Below are 17,985 nucleotides of genomic sequence, written 5' to 3'. Positions count from 1 at the left end.
GCACTCACTGTTTTAGGTGAGAGGACTGTGTGTGTGTGTGTGTGTGTGTGTGTGTTGGGGACGGGGAGGGGTTGCAGAGCTGGTGCTTAGTAGAAGGAATATGCAAAGACAGCCCCTGCTTGGCTCTTCCACCTCCCACCTGCATCTATTTGCTTATGTCCCTGTTTCCCCTTCCTTATTGACCTTGGAGTGAGGTCACTTTTCCTCTGGGTTCTTCCAGTCTTGTTTCTATATATTACCTAGAAATCAAGCAGTCAGTTATTTTACAGTGAATTTACACTATGCATATTTTTTAAAATCATAAACACAATGACTTCCCCATGCTAATAAATCAACGCTTTATCGTTGATCTTAAAAGCCACACACTTTCTCCTAAATGTACACAGTGTTATAAGGTGATCTCCTGTTATAAACAACACTTGTTTTTTTTTTTTCCACTGTTACTGACAGTTCTATGGAGAACATCCTTGAAGCTACAGATTCACTGATTTCTCTCATCATTGTCCTTAGGGTACATGTCTAAAGTGGGAATTTCTGGGTCGAAAGAAGGCACGTCCATCCTTATGCTCTTAATATCTGTTGCCAAAATGCCCTCGGAAAAGGCAGCTCTGTTTACCACCCTGTGACCAGCAGGGCAGTCGTATCTTTGAGATGGAACCTGCACAAAAGCACTAAGATCCACCCAAACTCACTGGCCCTCCCTCACCACTCTCGATGCTCACTGAGTGAAAGCGGCTCAATTCCTCCACTAAGTACCAGCCTCTGCAAGTCTGGACTCTCCCTGTGGTGCAGTTGGCTGGCTTTTGAAGGGCAATTTAGACACTTTATTTGTCAAAACTCACAAGAGGGGTGAACCAGGAACAACCACAGGATCCCCGTGCTTCCGCTGGCCTCTCATGATGCAGGGTGTGATGGAGTTAAACAGCAGAAGACAGTCTTGGGCACGCACATAGGGACTTAGGGCCCCCAGTCAAGCCCACGTGACCTGGTTATTTTTCTCCCCAGTGCTCAGTGCTGAAAGAAGAGTTAAAGAAGGAAGATGCCCAGAAGGAGAACCTGGAGGCCCAAGAGAAAGAACTAAAACTCTACAAAACTGTGCGTTGAAGCTCCTCACCCCTGAGTGTCCATGGAAAGCCTAGACTTTGACCTTCAGGGCTTTGGAGGGGTTCCTTGGCCCTTTAGCTAGTACAAACTCTGGGGCTTTATGGGTGTCTGTTAATGTAATTAATGTAATTCTTTGATTTGCTTGCCTCAAAGAGATGAGTAGAAAACCTTGGAAAACATGCTCTCCTAGGATTTCATGGACAGTTGGCTCTAGGCCCCTTATCAGCCCCTGGAACTGGGCTAGAGTTGGGCTGGAGACTGGGACAAAAGGTGGCCCAGTGGCCACTAGATGCTACTAGAAATTCACCATGGTGCCTACCCCTGGACTTGTGATGCCCAAATTTTCATGATCTACTGTCTCAAGTTTTATCACAGCCGTGGGCTCTGTTATTAACATGAAACGCCTCCTTAAGTATTGTTTCTTAAATATTGATGCATTCAGTTTTACATCAGTTCATAAAAACAAAATAAAACGCAGATGTATCATTGGCTTTGTATGGAAGGTGAATATAAAAATTAGTACAATGAAAAGATGAGCACTAAATGTGAATGTTCACCCTCCGCGCCAGTCAAGTCCTCGAGAACATCACTAAGCATGTATTTTCCATCTGTCAAGGCCATTTTCTTCTCTCAGGGGCACTGCTATTCTCTGTCTCAAATGGGAACAAAAAGAAAAAGCTCATTGTTCTTTTCTTCCAAGCTCTGCCCATGGTGTCTTCCAAATAACCCCTATTTAGACTGAACTCAAAATATATTCCAAGGAAGGAGAATCTAATGAGTGAATGTGTCCCTTGTACTGTTGAATCCAGAATCCATGCTGATCTTCAAAGGAAACTCAAATTTTCCCTCACCCTGCACTTTCAATGCATCTGTTGAAAGAAACCCTACTTTGCTTTAAAGATGTAGAAGCATCTCCCAAGGGAAAGAATTAACCTGATCTCAGACTAGGTTTCCACCTTAACGAACTGGGTGAGGTGAGTTACGAAGTTGACTTCCCTGCTGTTGACACTTTCTTAGCAAATCCACGGCATGGAGAAAGAAGTGAGAAAGCTCAGGGAGGAGTTGAAGAGGAGCAGTACGGAGCAGAGCCTGATCTCTAAGACGCTTCGGGAAAAGAGCAAGGTATGGCAGGGATGGGTCGCCTTGGCAACCGCTCCAGGCTGGGTCTGCCAGACTCCAAAGTTCCCGTGTGTAACCACGACCCACTGCCTTCAATCATGAAATTACCCAGGAAAGAATTGATCCATTAAATCAAGCTTGTCAATGATGTTGTTCCAACTTAAATACTCTTATTGATTTGTGTGTGTGCGTGTCTTTGTGTTCTATCAGTCATTGGGAACTTTTTTTTTCTTAAATCTCATCATGATTGTAGATTTGTGTTTCTTCTTTTAATATTGACAAATTTTGCTTTATATATTGTGAGGTTGTATTACTATGTGCATATAAATTTAGAATTCTAATACTTCCAGTAGAACAAGACTTTTGATCATCATAAAATGTCCCTTTTTTTTTTTTAGTGTCTCTTTTCATCTCTAGTAGTGTTTTCCCTTAACATCATCTTTGTCATGTAGCACCATCACTGGCTTGCTGTTGGTTAGAGTTTCCATAGCATATTTTTTTCATACTTTCTCTGTTAATTTTTTAAAATTTTATTTATTTGTTTCTTTTTGGCTGTGCTGGGCCTTCATTACTGCACACAGGCTTCCTCTAGATGTGGTGAGCAGGGACTGCTGTCTAGTCGCGGGGCACCGGCTTCTCATTTCAGTGGCTTCTTGTGTGGAGCATGGACTTTGGGCTGCAAGGGCTCAGCAGTTGTGGCTCATGGGCTTAGTTGCCCCGTGGCATGTGGACTGTCCCGGGACCAGGGATCAAACCCATGTCCTCTGCTTTGGCAGATGGATTCTTAACCACTGGACCACCAGGGAAGTCCTCTCTGTCAATTTTTAAGTTTTAGACATATAGCTTCCAAATAGCATATCATTTTTACAAAACCCAGTTTGACAGTCTTTTACTTTCAGTCCGTTTATGTTATCTAATCACTCATACACTGGGATTTAAATCTACTCTCTTGCCCAGTGCCAGTTGTACTCTCTGTAACTATATTGCTTTTTCTCTCCTTTCTTGCCTCCTTTTGAGTTGATGGTTTTCTGTCATTCCACCTTCCCCCTCTATTAGCTTGGAAACATTTCACTTTTTTACTATCCTTTTAACCATAGTAAGACAATAGCATTTTATCCTTGACTTGCAAAGATCTCACATTAATTAAGTTTTTCACGCTTCCATTGCTCTCTTAGTGGTCATCCTAAAGATTACAACGTGCATTCTTTTTTAATTAATGAACATATTTCTTTGGCTGGGCTGGGTTTTAGTTGCAGATCGTCACTGTGGCACGTTCGATCTTCAGTTGCAGCATGCAAACTCTCCATTTGTGGCATGTGGAATCTAGTTCCCTGACCAGGAATTGAACCTGGGCCCTTGGCATTGGGAGCGCAGAGTCTTAGCCACTGGACCACCACAGAAGTACTTACAACGTACATTCTTAACTTACCAAGATGTAGTATTAGTTGATAATTATGCCCTTCTCCTTGACAATGTAGTGAATTTAGAACACCCTGACTTCACTTAACCCCTCCAAATTTGTAAGTCATTGCTGTCATTTTCTAAACTCCTCTCTATAGTTATTAATAAAGCCCCCAAAGATATTATTGGCATTTTTATATAGTCAGTATCATATGCACACGTTACTCTTACTGTTGCTTGTCTTTTCTGCATCTCTGATCATCCATCTGCATTCATTTTTCTTGTCTCTGAAGAATACCCTTTAGTGTTTTCCTTCACTGTAGCTCTGTTGATGACAGTCGCAGATGTGTCTGTGTGTCTATCTTGAAATGATATTTAACCTTCATTCTTAAAACACATTTGACTGCCTATTGAATTCTACAATAGCAGTTCTTTTCTTTCAGCACATTAGAAACAGCATTAGGTATGTCACTGCTGTTTTTTGGCTCCTGTTATTTCTATTTAGAAGTCATCTGTAAGCCTTATTGATGCACCTTTGCAAAACCTGTCTTTTTCTCTGGCTGCTTTTAAGATTTCCTTTTCCCTGGATTTCCAGCAGTCTTATTATGATTTATCTAGGTGTGGATTCATTTTTCTTTGCCTTGTTCAGAGCTCATCAGGGCTTCTTGAATCCCTGGCTTGATGTTTTGTGCTAGTTCTGGCACTCAGGCTCTATTGCACAGGCAGCGGGGCGCTACCAGGGCTTCCGAACAGAGAACCAGTATGTGACATTCGCAGCTAATAATGGTGAAAATAATAGCTGCAGTTTCTCATGGACTGGGCATCACCACCAAACATTTCATCTCTTTTCCCTCTTCACAACAGCGCCATGACCTAGAGATCATCCTCCCCATTTTACAGATGAGAAAGTCAAGACCACTTGTTAACTAGCAGTGTAACTAGCCCAGTCGCATAGTTTTGGCTGACTCCAGGTTGGTCTGACGCCAATCACCATTGTGTAGCCAACAGCCACGTGCTACTGTTCACACTGATATTAATCAAAATTAAATACACTTTGAAATTCATTTCCTCGATCACACCAGCCCGTGTTTCGAGCGCTGGATCACCAGATGTGGTTTGTGGCTGCTGTATTAGATGATACAGAGTCAGAGCATCTGTATCGTTGTAGAAAGTTCTGTAGGTCAGAGCTGCCCTACAGCTGGCTAACCCTCACAGTAACGCAAGGCACTAAACTAGAGGCGAGGAGGCCAGCTGCCACAGCCCAGCATGTCACCTGAGAGGGGTGGAGGACAGGCGTGGAGAGCACCAGGCGTGACGGAGGGAGCAGGGCAGCCCCTGAAGTTGCCTGAGGCTCAGGAGTGGGAATGGGGGGCTGTTCGTGGAGAACACAGATAAGGGCAGAGTCCAGAGTTGGACTTGGCTTCTGTGGTGTATGGAAATGCAGCTGAAATACAAGTCAGAGCATGTTTAGATCTGGAAGGAAACTAAGGCCCCAGAGAGGTGGCTTTTCCAAGGTACCAGAGCTGGGTAGTCGCTCTACCTCTGCATACTCTACTCAGAGGAAAGCTCCAAAGAGCTCTTCTGGGTCTTTTATTACATCTCTGTGATCCCCCTTGTCAGATCCCTAATCAACACGGCCCATGGGATTTGTTTCAGCACAAAGTCTTTCCATTTATTTATGAGCATGTGCCTGGTTTCCTGTTGGTGCCAGAGCCCTGGGCTCAGTAGGTATGTCCCTGAAATGACTAGGTGTGTCCCTGAAAGGAGCAGCTGCAAGGCCCACACTTGCCAGTAGATGGTAGCATCAAGCACTCCCAGGCTCACCTCAGCTTGCCCCGTTACCCAAGCAAGGGAGGATTAGACAAGCAAGCTTCTGCACTTCAAACGCTTTCTTTTGCAGGCTGTGATTCTTAATAGACGTTGCTGAGCAAGCCTCTAGAGAAGTTTCCACCAGTGGGTGTGCTCAAAGTGGTGATGACAAATAGTTATGATGATAAACCCAGTAATAACACTGACCAAAGACCTTTCGTGGAGTCTTAGAAGGAGGCTTCATGGCAGATATTCCCGTTCACCTTTTAAAAAATATATTTTTTTTTTTTTGGTTGCACAAGATCTTAATTGCTGTACGTGGGATCCTCTATCTTCATTGCAGCATGTGGGATCTAGGTCCCTGACCAGGGATCAAACCTAGATGCCCTCCATTGAGAGCAAGGAGACTTAGCCACTGGACCACCAGGAAATTCCCCACCCACCTTTTATAGGTCACACCAATATTTACCACACTCACAGACCTGTAAGCAGTATTCCAAATATTTTGAATTCCCACAATAACTCTGTGCTGCAGTACAGGTACCATCATCCCCATTTGACAGATGAGAACACTGAGTCATGGAGCAGTGAAATCACTTTCCCAGGGTCACACATCTTGCTAGGGACGGAGCTGGGATTGGAGTCTGTGATAGGACATAGTCGAGCCCAGGGTGCAGAGCTCAGCCCCTTCCCTTAAGGGGTATCTCCCTGTGAGTTTATCTCCACCCTGTGTATGCCCATGACCCCTGCCACAGGGCCGCAGCTGTCCCTACCCCTCAAGGACTCCCCCACTGCCATTAGCACCACCCCACCCAGAAGAGTTCCCCCAGAGGGCATGATGATCACATTAGCAGCAAGCCCATGCTTTCATCATCCTTTCAGGTTGAAGAGAAGCTTCAGGAGGATTCCAGAAGGAAATTGCTTCAGCTGCAAGAAATGGGGAACAGAGAAAACCTCATTAAAGCCAATTTGGAAAGGGCAGTAGGTCAGGTAGGCGTGCTGCCAAGCCCCTTCATGGCCCACCGCTCTCCACGGAGACCTGCGCCCAAGCGGCCGGCAGGGATGAGTGAGGAGGAGGATGGCCTGGTTTAATTTCACCCACTTATCCCCGAGGGCAGGGCTCTGTGTGGCTCCCGAGTCCCAGTGGATGTCGCTAAAAAGGCTTTTCCTGCTGGGAAGCTGCCCACACCAGTGTTTGCCATCACCTGAGACCCTGACCAACCAGCCAGTCCCAGGTCAAGGCCCACCCCGGTGAACCAGCGGTGCGGGTCCCTCCTAGGGAGGGTTTGAGCCTTTCAACTGCAGTGGCGTTTCTAGCACTTTCTCCTTCACATTTTTTTGTCTTGACATGTACAGCGAGCGATCTTTCTTCCTCTGGGTCTCCAGACGCTCTAGTCGGTATCCACAGGGGATGCCACTTTTCTGTTTGTTTTTGTTTTGTTCTGTTTTGTTTGGCCAAGCCACGTGGCTTGCAGGATCTTAGTTCCCCAACCAGTGATCAAACCCGTGCCCCCTGCAGTGGAAGCGCAGAGTCTTAACCCCTGGACCACTAGGGAAGTCCCGCCACTTTTCTTAATGAAGTATTAATAATATGCAGGTCAGAAGCAACAGTTAGAACTGGACAGGGAACAACAGACTGGTTCCAAATCGGAAAAGGAGTACACCAAGGCTGTATATTGTCACCCTGCTTATTTAACTTATATGCAGAGTACATCATGTGAAATGCTGGGCTGGATGAAGCACAAGCGGGAATCAAGATTGCCCAGAGAAATATCAATAACCTCAGATATGCACATTAACACCACCCTTATGGCAGAAATCAAAGAAGAACTAAAGAGATGAAAGTGAAAGAGGAGAGTGAAAAAGTTGGCTTAAAACTCAACATTCAGAAAACGAAGATCATGGCATCTGATCCCATCACTTCATGGCAAATAGGAAAACAATGGAAACAGTGAGAGACTTTTTCTGGGCAGATGAGTCCACCTCGTCACTCACTGGATTCTCAGAAGGGTCTGTAAACTACCCAGAAAGGTTAAGAACCACAGTCCTTAAAGGAGCACTCCAGCCCACCCAGCCCAGCTCCCGAAGCCCTTCCATGTGGTGGCATGCAAGCCTGAACCAGCAGTGTGACCGGGCACTGTCCCCCACGCTGAACTCCAGAAGCACCCACAGGTTAAATGATGATGATAGTGCCTCCTGGCAGGTATTAAAGCCTCTTCAACAAACATCCACAGCATCACCCCCGGTGTCCCCTCTCTGCAGGGCACTGACCCTTAGCAAGGGAGAGAGCCCGCCACTCTGGGCGTCCCTTGGTGCACCTGGGCTACCCCTGCCAGCACTCTGCACCCCCAGCACACACCCACCTTGAGGGCATGATCTGTGCTGCTTGCCAGGAGCCTGGTCATGCCTCCAGCCAGAGCTCATTCAGGAAGACCCTTAGAGACACAGAGATTCCTCCAGGACTTGAGAGAGTAAGGATGAGGCCTCTCTGTGCTGCCCTGGCCTTCCCATGTCACCCTCTTATCCACAGCCAGCTCCCTGCCTGAGGTCATGCCCTTCCCCAGGCAAGTGACTCCAGGACTGACTCCTGTTGTCCAGCAGGACCTATCCCTCCACTCAGAGCAGTCCCATAGTGTGCCTCTGGTGGTGATGCAGGCCATCGCCCATGGGGCCCTGCCTACATAACCTCTTCCTTGGGCAAGTTAGGACCCTCCCCTTGGTCATGAAACCAACAGACGGCCCAGAATCCCTCAGATCACCCAGCTGGCTCCCGGCAAGCTGACTGCAGAGCTGTCTTTAGGAGAGTCATAATTCCTCTCCTTGGCTTTTCAGAACTTCCTGGTGTGCAGCAAACTCCTGTGTCTTGGGACCCATTGACATTCACATTGATTCCCCAACTGTTACGGTCCTTCAGCTTTCCTTAGAGTCTTTCGTGACCACGTTTTTGCCCGTGAGCCAAAAACCCAAGCCAAGGGCCATCAAGTTGGTAAACTTCCAGAGAGGGTTGGGCTTGTTTGCCTCTCAGGTCTCTCATGAACCTGGAACAACTTGAACTTGTCATTCTAGAAGCCCTGATTCTAATGTAACTGTATTCTTTCATCAACTGTAATCTGAAGACACCAGAAGCAGGGAGATAGTCAATAAAAGCTGGCCGAACTGAAGGCGAGGACTTTGAACACCTGCCAAGTCAGTCATTTCTGTTACAAGCATTCGATGAACACTTACTGAGTGCCTGCTGGGTGCCAGGCTCCGGGGACCCTGAGGGGAATACAGCAGGCGTCATCTTCAGGACACAAGACCTAAGGCACAAAATGGCAGCAGGCTGCTCATCCTTCTCTCCCTGGGCACCCTGGCTGATTACACAGTTTACTCGGGCTGACAGCCTCAATATTTATCTCACAGCCTGGTGCCAGCGTACCAATTATGGAAGACCGCTCCCGGCCCCAGACTTCCCACTGGATAATTGGCAGTGAGTGGCTCTTCTGAGGGCCTGAGACGTATGTGAGCTGCCCACACGCATCCGCTGGGTTAGGCGGGCATGCCTGAAAAGTCATTAAAACCTACTGTCCCCCTCTCTTGTGTGGGCACTGCCCCTTCCGGTGAGAGGTGAAGGTGTTAATAATCCGTTTGCGGCGTGCTTAGTCACTTGGTCGTGACCAACTCTTTGCAACCCCATGGAGTGTAGCCTGCAGGCTCCCCCATCCGTGCAATTTTTCAGGCAAGAATACTAGATTGGGTTGCCATTTCCTACTCCAAGGGATCTTCCTGACCCAGGAGTCATACCCACATCTCTTGTGGCTCCTGCATTGGCAGGCGGATTCTTTACCACTAGGACCACCTAGGAAGCCCCGAACATAGTGACCATTAATGGTGTGCAGAGCCTTCTAACCAATTTCTCCCAGACCCAGCAGTGGAAGTGACTCCTGAAGCCCTGTGGCTGCAGCTGCACCACTCATTCCATCACCTTCCCTTTCTTTGTGCTGCAGCTGGAGCATTTCAGAAGTCAGGTCATCAAGGCCACCTATGGACGAACGAAGCCGTTCCAGGACAAGCCCGTCTCTGATCAGCAGGTTTGTCCCTCTTCCCCACTTTCTTCCTCAGGGACCCGGGACTCCAGACACTGAGAGCATATGTTTCTGTTTTTTGTTGGTGGCGCATATTTTTCACACTGTTGCTACACCATGAAGATTTGTTTCGATATTCTGGGATTTCCTGGCTTTTAGAGTAAAAGCCAGTGAAACTCCCTTGAAGTGTTTCTGTGAAAATCAAATGGAACCACCCAGGCCGGTGTCTGGTCTCCAGGCCTGCATGGTCCACCTCCGTTAGTCCCACGAGGAAAGAGCCTCGCCATAGGGCAGGCGTCCTGGCTTGTTCCTCCTGAAGAGGGCAGCTGGCAGCGAGGCTGTGCCTCTGGCGTAAGGACTGACTTGTTATTCTTCCGTTTGTCCCCTCCAACCCTGTGTCGGCACGCGGGTGAAAAATTCACACCATGGTCTGCTCTCAGATAGCCTAGCCTTCTCTTTCGGGCCCCACAGCATCAGGCTCAGCGTGATGAATCACTCTCAGAGTTCCGAAGAATCTAGAACACACGCGGGGCCACATGACAAGCCTTTGGCTCTTAAAAATCATCTCTGATCCCGGGGAACGTGCCCTTGTTGGTGACAGAGCCGACATTCCCTCCAGAGCCATCACCCAAACATGCCAGGACCTCCCTCCCCAACCCTGCGGAGATGGGAGCTCAAGCCCATGCCCTCCCCCAACCCAGGGCCCCTCCTGCAGAGCCACCCTGCGATGTCAGTCTTTTTTCTCCCCCCACTAGTTAATAGAGAAGATCACCCAGGTCACTGAGGACAACATCAACTTCCAGCAGAAAAAGTGGACCCTGCCGAAGGAGAGCCAGCTCGGCCTCTGCCGACACGAGGAGGTCACAGACAGCGTTGAGAGGCTGAAGAAGGCCTTAGACAGTTGCCAGGTGCCCTCCTCCGCTTCTCACCCGTGCCCCCGTGGCTCACGTGCTCCTTGTTCAGGAGATAGTCTGGCTCTGCTTTTCTGCCCACCTTCTGTCTTGCTGGAGAGATCTGTTTGAGGTAGAAAACAAAGGACCTCAAAAACTGCCTCCCGGGTGAACTTGGTGTGGCCAAGAAAAAGCTGCCTGACGCTCCCCTTTGGGAGGCCCCTGGACCTCAGGGGAAGAAATGTTGTTCAGTCACTCAGTCGTGTCTGACTCTTTGCGACCCCGTGGACTGCAGCACGCCAGACTTCGCTGTCCTTCACCGTCTGCTGAAGTTTGTTCAAACTCATGTCCGTTAAGTCAGTGATGCCATCCAACCGTCTCATCCTCTGTTGCCCCCTTCTCCTCTTGCCCTCAAAATAGCCCTGGGTTATTTCCAGAGAAACCAAGAAAACATCCTGCTCTTTATTTTCATTTTTCTTTTTTGTCCCAGCAATGGAAAGGCTGCTTTTACCCTAGTCGCCTTTGACTCTGGAGGAGACAAGACTGGTTCTGACCGACCACCACCCCCCACCTCCCAGCCCCCACCTGGAGAACCAGCTTTATCAGAGCAGGCAGCTGCTTCTGCTTTCTCTGGAAATAAGCAGCTGCTATTTGGGGAGTCTGTCTGAATGTTGGCTTGTCAGCACTCTTTCAAGTCAGGAAATTGGACTTTCTGACCAGCTTATGTGTTGATCTCAGCAGGAATTTTGTAGCCAAATTTGGTTCTTATTTCAGCCAAATTGTCCTTGGCAATTTGGCTTTGGAATTGCCTGTACCTAAACACGGGATCTCTTCCTTTTTCTGTTTTTTTTTTTTTTAATTTATTTTATTTATTTTGTTTATTGGCTGCACCAGAGATTATTTGCAGCATGTGGGACCTTCAATCTTCATTGCTGCATATGGGATTTTTTAGTTGTGGCACGTGGGATCTAGTTCCCTGGCCAAGGATCAAACCCGAGCCCACTGTATTGGGAACACGGAGTCTTCACCACTGGACCACCAGGGAAGTCCCTTTTTTTGCTTTTTATTTTATATTGGGATATAGCCGATTATATCTTGGGCTTCCCTTATGGCTCAGCTCGTAAAGAATCCGCCTGGAATGTGGGAGACCTGGGTTCAATCCCTGGGTTGGGATAATCCACTGGAGAAGGGAAAGGCTACCCACTCCAGTATTCTGGCCTGGAGAATTCCATGGACTGTATAGTCCTTGGGGTCACAAAGAGTCGGACACAACTGAGCGCCTTTCACTTTCACTTTCATAACCAATTAACACACTGTGTTGTGGTAGTTTCAGGTGAACAGCGAAGTGACTCAGCCATCCATATACATGCATCCATTCTCCCCCAAACTCCCCTCCCATCCAGGCTGCCACATAACTTTGAGAGAGTTCCATGTGCTGTACAGTAGATACTTGTTGGTTATCCATTTTAAATATAGCAGTGTGTGCATGTCCATCCCCAACTCCCTAACTATCCCTTCCCTCCATAAGGGGTTGCTATCCCCCTAGCAACCATAAATTCATTCCCTAAGTCTGTAAACACAGGGTCTCTTTGACCATCAAAAGTCCCAATTAAAGTGCACACAAAATAAAAGCTGCCCCCTCGTCCCCCCACCCTAAAAGGCAACTAGAAGTGGGCCATCCCAGGGCACTTCCTGCTTCAAGAACACATCAAGAACCCCGCTCTCTGCAGGTCACGGCGGCCGGGTGCTATTTCTGGCAACGGTGGCCTGGCTCCTCACGACCTCATCTCTTTCCAGGCTTGCATGAAGATGTCGTGCTGCAGCAACGACCTAAGGAAGGAGGTCAGCCTCCTGCAGCACCTGCAGGTGAGCCCACCTGTCTTGGGGCTCCAGAAGGTGTCACTGGACATCCTGCGCCTGTCGCTGTCCTGGCTGGAGGAGACCGAGCACCTCCTCCAAGACGTGGGCATCCAGTTCTCCAGCTCCAACAAGGGTAACGGCAGCCTTCTTCTCCTGTAGTTGCATGACTGAAATGTCGCGTCAAATCTGATCACGATGGGACATCTGTTGAGGGAGGCTTCTTGTTGGGTGTGCAGCCAAGCGTTCCCTTCTCCAGACTTAACTTCGTTTCACCACTTGAGAAGTGATGTTCCAGGAAAAGAGTATACACAAGTGAGACATGACTGCTGGAGAAAAACGAGATGTAACAGAGGCAGTAGGAAGAAGCAAAATTATGCCAAATCTTCTCTCTTAGAAGTTACCACATACATATAAAAATACACTGTTTTTAGAGCAGTTTTGGTTTCACAGCAAAATTGAGAGGATGATATGGAGATTTCCGAGGTACCCTCCATCGCCACTCATGCCCAGCCCCCCAGTTATCAACATCAGCACCAGAGAAGCACAACTGTTGCAGCTGATGAACCTACATGGACACATCGTAATCACCCAAAGCCCATGGTTTACATTGAAAAGAAAAGTCAGAGTTGCTCAGTCGTGACCGACTCTGTGAACCCATGGACTATACAGTCCATGGAATTTTCCAGGCCAGCGTACTGGAGTGGGTAGCCTTTCCCTTCTCCAGGGGATCTTCCCAACCCAGGGATTGAACCTAGGTCTCCCACATTGTTGGGGTGGGGGATTCTTTACCAGCTGAGCCACAAGGGAAACCCAAGAATACTGGAGTGGGTAGCCTTTTCCTTCTCCAACAGATCTTCCCCACCCAGGAATCGAACCAGGGTCTCCTGCATTGCAGGTGGATTCTTAACTAACTGAGCTATCAGGGAAGCGATCAGGTTTACTTTGGGGTTCACTCCTTTTAATTTTAATTTTACTGGAGTGTAGTTGATCTGAAGTGTTGTGTAGGGTTTACTCTTGTACATTCTATGGAGTTGAGCTTGGACAAATGTGTGATAACATGTAGCTACCATTATAATATCATACGGAATAGTCTCATTGCCCTGAAAATCCTCTGTGCTTCCTCCCCGACCTCCAGTCCCTGGCAACCACAGATCTTTTTTATTGTCACCATGGTTTTTTGCCTTTTCTAAAATATCATATAGTTGGGATCATACGATCTTTCAGATTAGTTTCTTTTACTTAGTAATATGCACTTAAGTTTCCTCTAAGTTTTTTCATGGCTTGACAGCTCTTTTTTTAGTGCCAAATAATATTCCATTGCTTCCCAAGTAGCGCAGTGGTAAAGAACCCTCCTGCCAATGCAGGAGACGCAGGAATCAAGGGTTTGATCCGAGGGTCAGGAAGATCCCCTGGAGTAGGAAATGGCAACCCACTCCACTCCAGTGTTCTTACCTGGAAAATTCCATAGACAGAAGAGCCTGGCAGGCTGCAGCCAAGAGGTTGACTGAGTGACTAAGCACTGAGCAATGTTCCATTATGTACTCACCTACTGAAGGACATCCTGGTTGTTTCCAAGTTTGGGCAATTATGAATAAAGCTGCCATAAATATCCACATGCAGGTTTGTGTGTGGGCGTGTTTTCAACTCCTTTGAGGAAATACCAAGGTTGTAGTTGCTGGATCATGTGGTTAGAGTACATTTAGTTCTTAATGAAACCACAAAGCTCTCTTCCAAAGTGACTGTATTTTGCATTCCCACCAACAATGAGTGAGAGTTCCTGTTGCCTCACAGCCTTGCCAGTATTTGATATTGTCAACACTGTCATATTCTTTGTGTAACTTCCAAGGCATTTTCCCATGGAAAGAGCTATGTGAGTCTAGGCAAGTTATTCCCCTCTCTGTGCCTCAGTTTCCTTATCTGTAAAATGGGGATAATAGGGTATACTCACTCCATAGAATTCTTGTGAGGATTAAAATGCATTAATATAGCTAAAGTATTTAAAAAGAGTACCTATCATAGAATAGGTTCTACCTGTAAATGTTTATTGATTTATTAACTTTACAAAAAAATAACGTCATACCCAGTTTTCTTTAGTTTTGTTCCTAACAGTACATCAGGAACACCCTTCCATGTCAATACACACATCATTGCTGTCGCTGATGATAAGGAATCCCACTATGTAGAATGTACCGTAATTTATTTAGCCAGTTCTCTATCTTGGGCCTTTAAGTTGTTTCCAATTTTTCACACACAGAAATGATGCTGACATAAATATTGTTCACCTTATCTTTATCATCTGAGATGTGGAAGGATATGAACCACTTTCACTCAGCAAAGATTTATTACAGGTCTACTAGATACCAGGCACCATGCTGGGCAGAGATATAATGGGGCCAAAAACAGGTAGAATCTAGATCTTGGCTATAAAACTCCTCCTTCTTTACTGTGAATCTGAACTCCTTCATAATAAAATATTGCTGAGACAACAGGCTCTATCCCAGCCCTTGTAGATTTTATGGTCTCAGGAAAGGATAGGATCTTCAGTTCAGTTGCTCAGTCATGTCCAACTCTTTGCAACCCCGTAGACTGCAGCACACCAGGCTTCCCTGTCCATCACCAACTCCCGGAGCTTACTCAAACTCATGTCCATCCAGTCGGTGATGCCGTCCAACCATTTCATCCTCTGTCATCCCCTTCACCTCCCACATTCAATCTTTCCCAGCATCAGGGTCTTTTCAAATGAGTCAGTTCTTTGCATCAGGTGGCCAAAGTATTAGAGCTTCATCTTCAGCATCAGTCCTTCCAATGAATATTCAGGACTGATTTCCTTTAGGATGGACTGGTTGGATCTCCTTGCAGTCCAAGGGACTCTCAAGAGTCTTCTCCAACACCACAGTTCAAAAGCATCAGTTCTTCAGCACTGAGCTCTCTTTATGGTCCAACTCTCACATCCATACATGACTACTGGAAAAACCATAGCTTTGACAGGATGGACGTTTGTTGGCAAAATAATGTCTCTGCTTTTGAATATGCTGTCCAGATTCGTCACAGATTTCCTTCCAAGGAGCAAGCATCTTTTAATTTCATGGTTGCAGTCATCATCTGCAGTGATTTTGGAGCCCAAGAAAATAAAGTTTGTCACTGTTTCCATTATTTCCCCATTTATTTGCCATGAAGTGATGGGACCAGATGCCATGATCTTCATTTTCTGAATGTTGAGTTTTAAGCCAGCTTTTTCACTCTCCTCTTTCACTTTCATCAAGAGGCTCTTTAGTTCCTCTTCGCTTTCTCCCATAGGATGGTGTCATCTGCATATATGAGGTTATTGATATTTCTCCTGGCAATCTTGATTCCAGCTTGAGCTTCATACAGCCTGGCATTTCACATGATATACTCTGCATGTAAGTTAAATAAACAGGGTGACAATATACAGCCTTAACGTACTCCTTTCCCGATTTGGAACCAGTCTGTTGTTCCATGTACAGTTCTAACTGTTGCTTCTTGACCTCCATTCAGATTTCTCAGGAAGCAGGTAAGGTGGCCTGGTATTCCCATCTCTTGAAGAATTTTCCAGTTTATTGTGATCCACACAGTCAAAGGCTTTGGCATAGTCAATAAAGCAGAAGTAGATGTGTTTCTGGAACTCTCTCACTTTTTTGATGATCCAGCGGATATTGGCAATTTGATCTCTGGTTCCTCTGCCTTTTCTAAATCCAGCTTGACTCTCTGGAAGTTCATGGTTCACATACTCTTGAAGCCTGGCTTGGAGAATTTTGAGCATTACTTTACTAGCGTGTGAGATGACTGCAATTGTGCCATAGTTTGAACATACTTTGACATTGCCCTTCTATGGGATTGGAATGAAAACTGACCTTTTCCAGTCCTATGGCCACTGCTGAGTTTTCCAAATTTGCTGGCATGTTGAGTGCAGCACTTTCACAGCATCATCTTTTAGGATTTGAAATAGCTCTACTGGAGTTCCATCACCTCCACTAGCTTTGTTCATAGTGATGCCTCCTAAGCCTCAATTGACTTCACTTTCCAGGATGTCTGGCTCTAGGTGAGTGATCACAGCATCGTGATTATCTGAGTCATAAAGATCTTTTTTGTATAGTTCTTCTGGGTATTCTTGCCACCTCTTCTTAATATCTTTTGCTTCTGTTAGGTCCATACCATTTCTGTCCTTTATTGTCCCCATCTTTGCATGAAATGTTCCCTTAATATCTCTAATTTTCTTGAAGAGATCTCTAGTCTTCCCCATTCTATGTTTTCCTCTATTTCTTTGCATTGATCACTGAGGAAGACTTTCTTATCTCTCTGTGCTATTCTTTGGAACTCTGAATTCAGATGGGTATATCTTTCCTTTTTTCATTTGCCTTTCACTCCTCTTCTTTTCTCAACTGTTTGTAAGGCCTCCTCATACAACCATTTTGCCTTTTTGCATTTCTTTTTCTTGGGGGTGGTTTTGACCACTGCCTTCTGTACAATGTCACGAACCTCTATCCATAGTTCTTCAGGCACTCTTGTCTATCAGATCCAATCCCTTGACTCTATTTTCTCACTTCCGCTGTGTAATCGTAAGGGATTTGATTTAGGTCATACCTGAATGGTCTAGTGGTTTTCCCTACTTTCTTCAATTTAAGTCTGAATTTGGCAACAAGGATTTCATGATCTGAGCCACAGTCAGCTCCCAGTCTTGTTTTTTCTGACTGTATAGAGCTTCTTCCTCTTTTGCTGCAAAGGATATAATCAATCTGATTTCGTTATTGACCATCTGGCGATTTCCATGTGTAAAGTCTTCTCTTGTGTTGTTAGAAGAGGGTGTTTGCTATGACCAGTGTGTTCTCTTGGCAAAATTCTGTTAGCCTTTACCCTGCTTCATTTTGTACTCCAAGGCCAAATTTGCCTGTTGCTAGGTATCTCTTGACTTCCTACTTTTGCATTCCAGTCCCCTGTAATGAATAGGACATCTTTTTGGGGTGTTAGTTCTAGAAAGTCTTATAGGTCTTCATAGAACCCATTCAGTTTCAGCTTCATCACCATTACTGGTCATGGCATAGACTTGGATTACTGTGATAGTGAATGGTTTGCCTTGGAAATGAACAGAGATCATTCTGTCATTTTTGAGATTGCACCCAAGAACTGCATTTCAGACTCTTTTGTTGACTACAAGGGCTACTCCATTTCTTCTAAGGGATTCTTCCCCACAATAGTAGATACAATAGTCATCTGAGTTAAATTCACCCATTCCGGTCCATTTTAGTTCACTGATTCCTAAAATGTCGATGTTCACTCTTGCCATCTCCTGTTTGACCACTTCTAATTTACCTTGATTCATGGACGTAACATTCCAGGTTCCTATGGAATATTATTCTTTACAGCATCGGACTTTACTTCCATCACCAGTCACATCCACAACTGGGTGTTGTTTTTGCTTTGGCTCCGTCTCTTCATTCTTTCTGGAATTGTTTCTCCACTCTTCTCCAGTAGCATATTGGGCACCTATTGACCTGAGGAGTTCATCTTTCAGTGTCCTATCTTTTTGCCTTTTCATACTGTTCATGGGGTTCTCAAGGCAAGAATACTGAAGTAGTTTGCCATTCCCTTCTCCAGTGGACCACGTTTTGTCAGAACTCTCCACCATGACCTCTCTGTCTTGGGTGGCCCTACATGGCATGGCTCATAGTCTCACTGAGTTAGACAAGGCTGTGGTCCATGTGATCAGTTTGATTATTTTT

General features: G+C 46.1%; 1 protein-coding gene across 1 annotated transcript in view; it reads left to right on the top strand.

The window, feature by feature from the left end:
• FHAD1 (forkhead-associated (FHA) phosphopeptide binding domain 1) overlaps window positions 1-17,985 on the top strand; it is a 165,177-nt gene that overhangs the window by 82,564 nt on the left and 64,628 nt on the right. The window contains exons 9-14 of the mRNA XM_010850050.1: window positions 1,006-1,095; window positions 2,122-2,226; window positions 6,316-6,423; window positions 9,420-9,503; window positions 10,253-10,405; window positions 12,185-12,380. Coding sequence (XP_010848352.1) covers window positions 1,006-1,095; window positions 2,122-2,226; window positions 6,316-6,423; window positions 9,420-9,503; window positions 10,253-10,405; window positions 12,185-12,380 — 736 coding nt within the window. The remainder of the gene's footprint in view (window positions 1-1,005; window positions 1,096-2,121; window positions 2,227-6,315; window positions 6,424-9,419; window positions 9,504-10,252; window positions 10,406-12,184; window positions 12,381-17,985) is intronic.

The sequence above is a fragment of the Bison bison genome, unplaced genomic scaffold, assembly GCF_000754665.1.
Source record: "Bison bison bison isolate TAMUID 2011002044 unplaced genomic scaffold, Bison_UMD1.0 scf7180017864289, whole genome shotgun sequence".
Taxonomy (NCBI): domain Eukaryota; kingdom Metazoa; phylum Chordata; class Mammalia; order Artiodactyla; family Bovidae; genus Bison; species Bison bison.
The sequence above is the reverse complement of the archived record's forward strand: the minus strand, read 5'-3'. Positions and strand labels throughout refer to the sequence as shown.